General features: G+C 39.6%; 1 protein-coding gene across 2 annotated transcripts in view; it reads right to left on the minus strand.

Annotated features, from left to right (window-relative positions):
- The window catches only part of LOC125297261 (NLR family CARD domain-containing protein 3-like), a 28,124-nt gene that overhangs the window by 6,045 nt on the left and 8,631 nt on the right, over window positions 1–13,448 (minus strand). For both annotated transcript variants that reach the window (XM_048247515.1, XM_048247516.1), the window contains exons 2-4: window positions 1,800–1,922; window positions 1,098–1,217; window positions 240–359 (exon numbers count right to left, since the gene is read on the minus strand). In XM_048247515.1, coding sequence (XP_048103472.1) covers window positions 240–359; window positions 1,098–1,217; window positions 1,800–1,837 — 278 coding nt within the window. In that variant the 5' untranslated portion in view covers window positions 1,838–1,922. The remainder of the gene's footprint in view (window positions 1–239; window positions 360–1,097; window positions 1,218–1,799; window positions 1,923–13,448) is intronic.

A 13,448-nucleotide genomic window follows, 5' to 3' on the forward strand; every position in this document is an offset into this window, starting at 1 on the left:
GTGTGTGTGCATGTGTATGTGTGTTTGAGTGCATGTTTGAATGCATGTGCATGTGTGTGAGTGTATGTGTGTGTGTGTGTGCATGTGTGTGTTCGTGTGTGTGTGTGTGTTCATGTGTGTGTGTGTGTGTGTGTGTGTGTGTGTGTGTGTGTGTGTGTTCATGTGTGTGTGTGGAATTGCATAGGAGAACACTGATGTGTCTACATAACTTTCATAAATCCTAAGAGCTGATGACTCACGTTGCTTCAGGTGGGACTGTCCCAGTGCTGAAGTTGGGCAGATCACCATCATTGGACCGGTCACTCCTCATGGACACACAGCTGGGCACTGGAGACGGAGGTCTGTGTGTCTGTGGTCTACTAACACAAGAAGACACAAGAAACTCAACACAGACTCACTTCTCCATGGGATGTTTACATTTATTCACACTTGACAGTACACCAACGAATATCACCATCAGTGAAAAGTAAATCTCAATGTGTCTATACCTCTCTTAAAAATACATGCGCCAACATAAAATATACTTAAACAAACACACACATGGAATCTAACACACAAGAGAGAGAGAGAGAGAGGGAGGGAGGGAGGGAGGGAGGGAGAGAGAGAGAGGGAAGAAAGAAAGACAGACAGAGAGACAAAGACACACACAAACAAACTCATACACACAAAACAATTTCAGAACATAACAATGTTTGTGTGTGTGTGTGTACGTGTGTGTGTGTGTGTATGTGTGTGTTTGAGTGCATATGTGTGTTTGAGTGCATGTTTGAATGTATGTGCGTGTGTGTGTGTGTGCGTGTGTGTGAGTGGAATTGCATGTGAGAACACTGATGTGTCTACATAACTTGTATTACATTACATTACATTACATTTAGCAGACACTTCTTGACCAAAGTGACTTACATTTGTCAGCTATATTACAAGGGATCACATTGTCCCCGGAGCAACTTGGGGTTAAGTACCTTGCTCAAGGGCACATTGGTGGAAGCCGGGAATTGAACCGACAACTTTCAGGCTACTGCACGCTAGCCCAGCTCCTTAACCACTACACTACCACCGCCCCCAACTTTCATGAATCCTAAGAGCTGATGACTCACTTTGCATCAGGTGGGACTGTCCCAGTGCTGAAGTTGGGCAGATCACCATCCTTGGACCGGTCACTCCTCATGGACACACAGCTGGGCACTGGAGACGGAGGTCTGTGTGTCTGTGGTCTACTAACACAAGGAGACACAAAAAACTAGTCAACACAGACTCACTTCTCCATGGGATGTTTACATTTATTCACACTTGACATTAGAATAATATCTGTAGCCATGGAAAATCAAACAGAAATACAAGAAATCACATCAATATTATTGATTGAAATGTTCACTTGTTATGTGTGATATATGTGTGATATAACTACAAAATCTACACATGCAGAATGTGTCTAACTACCCATCACACACACACACACACACACAGGACTAGTTCATTTTATTATGGTAGGTTAAGCTTATTTTCATTTGTTTATAATATTTTTATAGTACGTATTATGTGTAAAGTGTTATTTTATCTTTTAGGTCTACAATGATGTGTGTAGAATTTCTTTTAGGCACATTTGGCCTGTGAACATCGGCCCATGGAGAACAGATGCAAAATAGCCATTTTGGCTAACTCTGGCGCATTTACATTTTTATGTTCATTAATGTGCACTGTCCATGTCTAAATAAACCTTAAATAAATAAATACTGTGGCCTCCTGCCTCCATCACATTTGCATGAACAGCTTGTGTGTGTGTTCATGCATTCACTCACCCTGCATTGGTCTGTGTTGATGTATTGTTCTTGTTCATGTTTACATCTGTGCACTGCAGACTCTGGTCTACTGTGACCTGCTGCCTCCTCTGCCTCTTCACTTATTCCAGGACTTGTGTCTCACTAGGCCATGGCAGAAAAAAAACTTTAGAGAAAAGGACTTGTACAAAAATAGAATAATATAATGACAGAATAGCCATGCATCAATATTAGTCATTTATTAGAGGATGTTTAGGTAACATGAATCAATCAACGCATATTCAATTTGCATATTCAATTTGCTTGAATTTCCCCTGGGGATCAATAAAGTATCTATCTATCTATCTATCAATCAAAAGATAAAGCAATGGATAGAAGAACAAAGCATGGCGGCCCGCCTCGGTTTAATTAATACCATGGCATCAGAATCAGGGCAGACGCACAATGTAGTTGCTGTTGCTTTTTCAATAATCCTGCCGACGTATGCTCCCCTGCTGGCTGCCGCTCACCAGTGTTGTAATCAAGTCACTATGCCTCGAGTCCGAGTCCAGGTTCGAGTCCCCAGTGTTCAAGTCCGAGTCAAGTCCAAGTCATTAAAAAAAAATTCCAAGTCAAGTCCGAGTCAAGTCCACTACTCATCCGAGTCAAGTCACTATTGATCCACGTCGAGTCCGAGTCGAGTCCCTATTGATCAAGTCGAGTCCAAGTCCAGCACTAAAGTAAGCATAGCCTACATGTCGTTCCATTTTTTTTCATTGCAGATGAAATCCTTAAAAGCAAAACGGACAATCTTCTGTCTCCAAGCAGGGGTGCCATCACTTGTGTGAAAGTAGTATTGCCAAACCCAATGTGTTGTATTTATTATATCGGAGCGAATACCATACCATAGCCATACCATAGCCTATAGGCCAGGGGTGGGCAACTAATTTCCCCAAGGGGCCACATGACAAACTGGGACTGTTGAGGAGGGTCGGACCCAAAATACCGAACTCAAGTCTGAACTCAATTCTGTCCAATTCTATTCTGTTCTTGTATAACATTAAGTAAATCATATGGTTTTATTTACTACTCGTAAGAACAGATGAAAATGTGAGGGAGACCAAGGAAAAACAGCAATAGGCTATTTAATCTATGTCCAGCATTTAATCCTCATTCTCGAAAATGATTTTTTGACATTGACATTTTTTTTTTTCAGTTTTCAAAGACTGATATAAAAAAGTACTACAATATCTACATAATTAGGCTAGGCCATGAAAATGTGAAGGAGTCACACAACCATAGGCCTGTGCCACCATTTCATCAACACAATATTTCATCATTAAATCATGTTGGTGGAATGAACTGCCCAGTGCTCTCCGTTCCTGTGGTAGTTTTGGGTCGTTTAAGAGGGGTCTAAAGACATTCCTATTCAACATATACTTAGTTGTTTAAGCGCTTATGTGTTTTATGTGTTATGGTTTATATAATGTTGGGCTGTTAATTAATTTGACATTATTGTTTATTATTGATATTCTCCTTAATGTAGTCTTAGCATGTCATTGTTTTTATATTATTGATTGATGGACATTATTGTTTTATTATTGCCTTTCCCCTTTGTTACATTGCTTTTTATTAGGCTATTGCTTGAATTGATATTATTGTGTACTACAACTATTCTCCTTACTATATTTGACCTACATTTTAATCTGTTCCCTGTTCAATTTTAAATATTATTATGTTGTTTTGTATTTATGTGTCGCTTTGGACAAAGGCGTCTGCTAAATCCATAACCATAACCATTACCATCATTAAATTAACTCTATGCAGAATTAGACTATGAAAATGTGGAGCAGACAATAGTAGGCTGTCATTAGTTAATCACCATGCACAAAGAAAAATATTAAAAAAATGTAGGCTATGTTTTTGCTTTAACTTTATGCACAAAACTGTGATTGGTCAACTCACCCTGTGTGTTGAGCCGGCTGCTTCAAGCAACCTGTGGGTAGTAGCATCATACTAGTTCGCTAACATAACCTTTGCAAATAAACTCAGACATATTTTGGTTACAGTGACGGGGTTATCCGAATGTAAACTGTCTATCTGCCAGTAACGCTTTTAAAATGAACACTTCATTGCCAACAAACAGCAGGAGTTCGTTCTGACAACCTTTGGCGGTGGTGGTGACGCTTGACATAAAGAGACACAAAACTTTGAAAGGTTTACGCCGACTTAAAGGCACTGCATTGTGTCGACGCAGAAGCATAAATTCTATTCACCAGCACATCATCGTATGCATCCACGCACAAATGTATGGGCGTACAAATAGCAGTCGCTTTCAAAATAAAAGCAACGATATTGATTTATGTGCATTATCTCTATGCTAGGCTCTTGACTATTGTTCTTTCACGGACCATACGCGGGCCGGTCAGGGAAAGCCCACGGGCCGTATGTTGCCCATGTATGCTATAGGCCAGGGGTGGGCAAACTTTTTGGCTCAAGGGCCACATTGGGTTTTGAAAATTGGCGTGGGGCGCGACAACAACCCCAGCCCCCACGATAAAAATATTAAATTATATATAAAATACTAAATTATAGCCTATAATTTAGTATAAAAAGTATTTGTTTTAAAATATTAATTGCTTAAAAATACTGCCAATTTTATGCTGTTTAACAAATGTATAAATTGTGCACTGTCGCTTTAAGACAGTTGCTTTAATTCACGTTTATTTCTCAGTGATCTTCTGTCTGCTCCGCTATGGCTAGTGCTGTACCTACGGCTGGGCCCTCTCACAGTTTTTAAATGGTCAGTAGTGGGAACTACTGTTGCCTTCATGATTTCCTTTTAAAACTTTCTTATAAGAAGGAGATATCAATTATCAACAATCACAAGCCAGGAACCTGCGGCTCTCTCTCCCTCTCGTTGAGTGCAGACGCTCCCCAATTAAATGGATTGCGAATGTTCACGTTAGATCTGCTGCAAAGGAGATAACTAAGAGTTAACTTAGTTTAACATGATGTTATCTCTATTTAACATGATGTTTTGACATTGACATTGTAAACGTTATCTTAGGAGAGTGAAAAGCAGTTTGCTAAAGCTAACCAACGTCATCTCTATCGCAGGAAAATAAAGCGAGCAGCCTGATAACTAAATTAAATGCTTGGCGGGCCGGATGAAAGTGCTTGGCGGGCCGGATCCGGCCCGCGGGCTGCAGTTTGCCCACCTCTGCTATAGGCCTACTCATAATAAATGAGCAATCCACATCCCAATCACACAGGCCATTAAGTCACATTATGCTGTTACTGACTGCTGACAATTGTATCGGCAGTGTTGTAGAAGTTCATACTTCACAAGAGCTAGATGGACGTTGGAGTAGGCCTATTTTGTAAGAGGTAGTGTGGATCAAAAAAGGGCCTCCCCCGGGCATTTTTTTTTTAATTCTGGCTGTTAAACAGCCGACACAATTTTAGCGCAGTTTGGGAGGGACAGAAACAGAGCAGGGCCCGTCTTAGCTTCATTCTCTGGCTGTTAAATAGCCTACACAATTTTAGCGCGGTTTGGGAGGGACAGAAACAGAGCAGGGCCCGTCTTAGCTTCTTTCTGACTCCCGTGACGTGAACACTGGCTACCGGCAAATAGCTTTCGGTTAACCCTTTCCTGCCCATGCCGAACATTCCATTTTTGGTGCTGAATGACCTCCTTACACTAAAAACCTTATTTCTTGAGTATAATACATACCATCAATGGGATATACATACCATTATAATCAGAAGGGTCAGTTCTATGAAATGATGTAAAATACATATGGTAATGTTGATATAGTAATGAACAGTCTTTGAAAATCCTCTCCAAATGTATACTGAAGTTCGTAAAAATGTGATTTCATTCACATAAAAATGAATTTTCATCATATTTCTCTACAAGATAGAGAAAAATATTGAGTGTATGACATGTTCAGTAAGCTGTGGGCTATTGAACAAAAAAAACAGAATTGGAATATCCTGAACCTTTCAAAAGTTATGATAAATTTAGTGATCAGTGTAAAAAAATGCAGGAAACGGGATTTAGAATGTAATTCTAATAATAATTCACATTCTCTTTCTCACCAACAACATAAAAGTATGCATAAAAACTAATAATGAAGTCAGACACAATGGTTTAGATTTATTTGGTCTATAAGAATAAACCATTTATTTGTATAAGCAAATAATACAGTCAATAAGAATGACATTTAAAAAAACATAACATTACAAGTAGTACAGGAAGTAAATATATATTTATTTAAGAACATTTAGGAATCGACATAAAATACATTTGATTCAACAGATACAACTTTCTTATATATATATATATATATATATATATATAATGTGAAAACTATGTACATATATACAATAATATTATTATTTAATGAAAAGCTAGGAACAAGCCTGTGGAGAAAACACATACAGTGGGCATCGCTTTCAAATGGCCACTTCAGTCACAAGATTATGCGGCGTGAAGCTGCGTGAAGCTTTTAGTACCACTTTCAGCCACTGTCGTCCGCTCTGCCACTGTACATCGCTCTGTCAGTGGTAATTGTTACCGAGAGGAATCCCAGCCTACGAATTCAATAACAAAATAAATCGTAATTAAACATTACCTCGATTAAGGCTTAAGGCTTGGGTATGGCTTAAGGCTTGACTACACGGTGGTAGCGAAAATCGAAATCTGCTTTTGATAGCCTACCGCTCCACAAAACGAAAAAATATCTTAATTTGCTGTCTATGTTATTGTCAGTGTTGGGGGTATCGAACTCACGCAAATCAAAACAGTGTCTTAATTTGCCCTACTTCTTGACTGCAATGTAGTCAATGGACTGCTTGACATGTCATTTTTATTTTTCTGTACAATAAACAAATACATCTGCTTTATGCCGCAGAATTACATTCATATTTGGCTGACTGCAGACGCGCCACTTCCCTCCCCATATTCCAAGATTAAGATAGTAGCCTATACAAAAAGCACTTCATACTATCATAAACATTCGTTAAAACGAATAGCTATTTGCAATTTGACAAAACACTGGTCCTCATTTTGCGAATGCGAGGGCGATATGAGCCTGTTGCATTTAGTTAGATGTCCGAGTCACGCATAATGTTTGAAAACCACTGGCTCGTAATCACAATAATTTAACACACGACAGTTGGATAGCCTACTTCATCATGTCCCCATGCCTATGTTTGTTTTCCAAAGTCAGAATTTCACTTCACCATGCACCTTCGACAATGAATAGCTCATTACACTTGTTACTGTTAAATGTAGGCCTACCTGGTATCATTACAAACATTATTCTGTGTCCTAAAACTGGCATATTTTATGGCATTGTGTCATGTAAATTCGTTGCAAAATCTAGAGAAATGTGTGAGGTGGTCAGCGGGGGACAATTGAGACACAAATTGGATTGTGTTATTACTTGAACATTCCACACTATCCACAGCTGTGGTAGGCCTATCAGGGGCAGGAGGATTACTGTTAGCACAGGCTTTATATAAAATTCTTCAACAGAAGGCCTCGAATGTTGTCTTGTTTGTGGAGTGCTTTGCTTCACTTCTGTAATCTCGGCTTCATTGAAAATGAGGGCTTCCCTCAATGACCCTCCGAGAATAAATAAAGGTTGAATGAATGAATGAATGAATGAATGCAGGCTTGCCCAAAATAGGCTAAAGGCCTGTGGTTTTACAGCCTACAGTAAATAACAGACCCGCCAGAATAATGCGTTATGATGCTTTTTTTTTCCACGAAAGCAAGATGTTTTGGTACCCTCGACACTGCATGTTCTTAAACTAGATGTACCGCGATAGCGGTACAAAATATGACCGCCGCTCAGTCCTGTACATCCGTTCAGCGAAAAATAAATCACACTTCAATTTGTCTCCATATTTTACTCCATCCCCACTCTTGAAACTTTTGTGTATGCTTATTTGGCATGCCTGAGTGTGTGTGTGTCGGGCTGCACAGAAAGTACCCTACTGGTGCTGAAAAGGTGAATAGATTGTAGAATAGCCAAAGAAGATGTAGAATTGTTATAAAACCTTTAAAATCTCTAAACAATCACAAGTAGGGCAGTTCATCACAGTTCATCCATTGCAACTGGATTGATGAAAGGTCACTTACACCTGTAGGCTACATTGTATTTGGGAAAAGCAAAAGGTATCAGCATAATGTTATTTATTTATTTATTTTTTATGTATTTATAAACAAAAAACCATCTCTGTCAGTTCCATGCCGTTTTCAACAGCTATCAAAACAAAGGTCATTTTTTGGATGGATGGATTTTTTGTGAATGTTTCTTCTTCTACATAAGATTTTAGTCATCTTTAGTTCATGTAATACTTTATTGTCAATGCACAAATTAAGTAACAGTAGTCTGAAACGTTATTGTTAATGCACAAATTAAGTAACAGTAGCCTAGTCTGAAGCGAAATGCTCTTTTACATCTAACCAGTGGTGCAAATAACTGACATGTCCAAATGGGCCTTGATGAAATGCGTAAGCTAGACTGTTCATACACATTTTAACGGGCCAAAGTTGAAGAGCTTTTGTCCGTTATTGTTAGTGCAAATATAGGCTGATTCATGTTCCCCTGCATTGTTTAACTGAGGTCCATGGCTAGTCTGGCTTTCATCAGACCAAGCTCAATCTTTTAAGAAATCAAAAAAAAATAAATACGGGCAGATCAGGCTGGTTCACCCAGCCTAGTCCATAGGCACCGATATTGTTTAATTTTCGATTGAGATATACACGCTCTGGCTATTCTAAATGCAAAAATGCATCAGGGAGTTATGACAAAACGGTAACTAACAAACTAGATCCTAATAGAAAGTTGTTAGCTTCCCTAAGCTACAGGTAGGATTATAAGGTAGGCCTAATGACAACATAAATTGTCAATAGGCTATGCTGGCGACACAAATAAAATCTCCTTTGAAACCAATGGCTTACGCCTTACAGTATCAAGCGGGACTTAAACTGTCATATTGTGGCGAAAAGTTGTAATAACATTCACGCAGCTCCATGAGTCAAGGAAAGCGAATGAAGTAGCCACTTCTAAATGGGACCCACTACACAGTAGCTTAAGGTGTTTTTGCTAAAGCAGCCATAATGAAATGAAGGTGTCATTGTTTGGATACTTCACACACATAATGCTTTTTTAATTTCACAGACTACAACTACCAAGCTGTAATCAAAGCACATCGATTCCCCTCTCACACCCTGCACGCACTTAAAACAAAAATAAACAGGCGTCTCAGTCTCAATGCATGTATAGGCAAAACTGTATCAGACCGGTGTAACGTTGGTAAATCTTCCATTGCACAGAATGATTTTGTAGCACGTGCAATAAATGACAGTCGAAAGATACAAACAGTGCTGCTATACATTTGCTTGGTATAACCGCATTTATAGTTTTCTACAAATGCAATAAATCAAATGCCTCCATCACTCAACCAACGCTAACGGTAACATTACCTAGGTCCTTATTGATATTACAAGATTAACGTACCTGCAGTAAAAACCAAGCATGTCCGATAAACATCCTGAGATTTATTTCGGCTTCAAGAAGAAATGGGAATTACACTTCATGTGAACATCGTCCTATCCTTATTAGATGTTCGCTGCGGTAAATTACAGTCCTTGTATGAAGCGTCCATTGTTTTTTTCCAACCCACTTTTAACTTCCAACAAAATTACGTCTCACTGCAACGATGCGCCATCTAGTGGACAAACGATAAACGACCAATACTGAAAATGCAGCCATGATGATGATGATGATGAATATTTATTTTGGCTTTCTTTTAATCCTACTGATTTTCATTTTTTACGGGGGCAAATCACAAATGAGTGATTATGAGCCAGGTTGATGTGGGCCCTTAAGACCAACATACCATAAAAGATTCACAGAGAACTGTGTCTGCCCTACCCTCCTTTCGGGGTCCAGTCCAGCGGGGGGCTGCAGATGAAAAACGAAAAATGGCGGTCCCATGCTATCCATGTGGGGGTACATGCCCACCAAGTTTTGTGTACCCCGGTCTTTCAGTGTCCCGGAATCCTTGTTGGTGTCGTCACTAAATGTACACATAAATTATTTTATTGTAAGGCCCCCCATGAGCGAAAGTACACAAAACTTGGCATGCATTCAGAGGGTGTCATAATGATCCTATACTTTTAATTTCGTGCAGTTTTGACCTTGTCAGCCAGAGATATTGAGATGAAAACACCTAATTTTTTTGCTTTTTAATTTTTAACTAGGTGGCTATACATGAAATAAGTGGTAATGGGATGGGTTGACATGCCCCCTTAAGACCAACATACAAAAAAAAGGTGGACCCCCTAGGCCCCTCACGGTTCTCGAGATATTCACAGAAAACTGTCTCCGCCACCTACAGGCCAGTTGGTGTATAGTAATATAAATTAATTTATTGTGTGGCCCCCCATGAACAAAATTCCACCTAAACTTGGCGTGCATTCAGAAGGTGTCAAAATGATCCTACACTTCCAATTTCGTTGCAGTTTTGACTATGTTAGGTCACAGATACCTACAATTACAACACCTCATTTTTACTTTTTGTGTTTAACTAGGTGGCTATACATGAAATTAGTGGTTATGGAATGGGTTGACATGGCCCCTTGAGATCAACATACAAAAAAAAGGTGGTCCTCCTAAAACTACGGTTCTCGAGATATTCACAGAAAACTGTGTCTGCCCTACCCTCCTTTCGGGGTGCAGTCCAGCGTGGGGGCTACAGATCAAAACGAAAAAACGATGGTTCCATGCTATCCATATGGGGTTACATGCCCACCAAGTTTTGTCTACCCGGTCTTTCAGTGTCCCGGGAATCATTGACGGAAATTTGGACATCGCGAAAAAAAAAAAAAAAAATCTGACTAAACCTATATGACCGCCCGCTTAAGCTCTTGGGGCGTCATAATAACAATGATCATCAGTAATATTCAACCATTAATTTGGGTAAATGGGCAAGCGTGACCACCTTGATTGGCTGATTGGCTGATGATTGTAACGCGGGCATGATTCCAAACACCTCCCTTACAATGATGAGTGACAGGTCTCAGAATGCGTGCGCTACACAAGGACGGAAGATGGTGAATAACTGGGGCCGTAGGCTATTCACAAAGGCACTTAATCGCACTTAAAGATTTTAGCTTGGAGTTTTCTCTTAAAAGTTATTCACAAAGCCTTTTAGACAACTCCTAAACTAGGAGTGAGTCTTCGTTGCTATGGATGACGTCATTACTCATGCACGAGCTTGACTGAAGTGACCACCTTGATTGGCTGACGATTGTAACGTGGGAATTCCAAACACCTCTCTTCCGATGACAGGTGACAGGTCGGAGAATGCGTGCGTTACACAAGTAGTGCTAAGGACGGAAGATGATTAATAACTGAATAAAAAGGCCTAGCCTAAATGAATAAAGAGTAAAGGCAAAACAAATAGCCTAGTAGCCTAATGAAACATAGGCCTATGGATTGATGCAGTAGCCTACCTTTGCAACATTATTAAATTAATCTGTCACCATATGCCTAGGCTACGTTTGCAAAGAGGAGAACATTTTAATTTGATTCACAATGAAACGTTACATTTCATTTACATGTTAACAATGAGTAGTTTTGGTTGTTGTTGGTGGCGTTAGGCTATTGCATCCCTTTATGAATGCAAAATTGTTCCCTCATTGGAAGCTCCTGTTGTGCATAGGCTACATTTCAAAACATCGCATAGCGTAAAATGCCACAAAAAAGCTGTTTATGAATAGGTCTTAGTGAGTTAGGAGTCCTCTCGACTTAAGCTGTCCCAGACTTAGGTGCTACTTTTAGGTCTAAAATGCTTTGTGAATTACTTGTTGTGAAAAAATTAGGAGTCCTAAAGTTAGTAGTGGCACGCCCATTATTTTTAGGAGTTGCTCCTAAATTAAGCCAGTTTGGTTAGGAGCTACTTTTAGCCTTAAAATTCTTTGTGAATCTGACCCCTGAATAAAAAGGCCTCGCCTAAATGAATCAAGGCAAAACAAATAGCCTAGTAGCCTAATGAAACATGCAGATTGATGTAGTATCTTTGTAACATTATTAAATTATTCTGTTACTATGCCTCGTTGGCAAAAAAGAGAACATTTTAATTTGATTCACAATAATGTTACATTTAATTTACATGTTGACAATGATTAGCCTAGTTTTGGTTGTTGTTGGTGGCGTTATTGCATGTTAGTTATGCCTACAATGCAAAATTGCTTCCTCAACGATCGGAAGCTCCTGTAGCTGCATAGGATTTCAAAACACGCAAAATGGCGCAGGTTTGTGAATAGGTCTGTGAGTAAGGAGTCCTCTTGACTTCTTTTAAGCTGTCAGAGGTGGGAAGGTGTGATTTGTTGGGGGCAGGGACGGATTAACTGGGCACAAATGTCTGATGGCCCCCCCTTCCCCACAGCCAACGTGAATCGGGTGGTTAGTTAATAGGCCTATCATGAAGATTTTTCCTGCCATCTAAGGCACGAGCGCATCTGTGAGGCCAAGCCTCACCAAGTAGCTTGTTTGTTTACAACTAACATTCCATTTAATTAAACTGCTTTATAGGCTATGCCGAAATATTTTTCAACATTTTGAATATTAGTGTTGGGTGAATTGAAATGTTCTCAAAGTATCCTTATGGCTGAAAGCTGCTTGGGATCCTCCCCGTCAAGCAATATAACCATACAAACGCGCTTCCTGCACTCATTGTTTCAAAAGGAGTAATTTTGGCTTTGTCAGAACTGAAGAGCTGTGGATGGCACGGCACCCAATGAAAATAAATTAGCATAGCGCAAACACAACACAGACCCAGCTTCTCTCAGCGTCAGTCACTGACATGAACGAAACGCAGAACCCGCTTCTCTCACAGCAGTCACTGACAGTAACCTAGAATAAATGCATGGGGAAAAACACCCCATGACAAAGACATCGTAAAACACTGAAAGTTAATATTTTGTCACTAGCAACATACATCTGTCCTTTGTCAAATGTATTATGTTCCAAGTAGCCTATGCGTAATTCTGCTTCATAAAGTTGAACAAATACATTTGCTTATTTCACAGAAAATATAAATAGCCAGTTAGGGTCTACAGTGCAGAGTTGGTAAATTATAGTAGGCCAACTTGAACATACAAACAGGGGAAATTCTTTCTCTTGTAGCTGAGTAGCCTCAGGTGCGCACGTAGACATACTGTAAGGCCGAACATGTAAGCGCCAATGAATCGTCAATGAATCACGCCGTTAAACTTAAATAGGTTAACATCACTCTAAGTTCACCTTCAATCAAGGAAAACGATGATTTGAAGACATCTGTTTCGTTGGAAGGGCAAGGGGTAGGAACAGGGCAACACAGAGACAGGCCCGATGGCAGGGCTGTTATGAGAGTATTAAAATATGGGATATTCTACGGGAAAACATTAAAACGGCAAGACAGCGGGGGAAAGTTAAAATATGTGATAAACACGGAAAAAGTTGGCATGCATTGTTTCGGTCCCAGTGCACAGGGATTATTTGTCATATTATTAATTACATATGATTATTTGTGAAATTGTGCAAACAGACGCAACACATTTGAAAAGGAAGGACTGGTAGCATGCAAGCTCACGGGAAAGATTGATTTAAGAACGTTATCACAGTG

Source organism: Alosa alosa, chromosome 7 (genome assembly GCF_017589495.1).
Source record: "Alosa alosa isolate M-15738 ecotype Scorff River chromosome 7, AALO_Geno_1.1, whole genome shotgun sequence".
NCBI lineage: Eukaryota > Metazoa > Chordata > Actinopteri > Clupeiformes > Clupeidae > Alosa > Alosa alosa.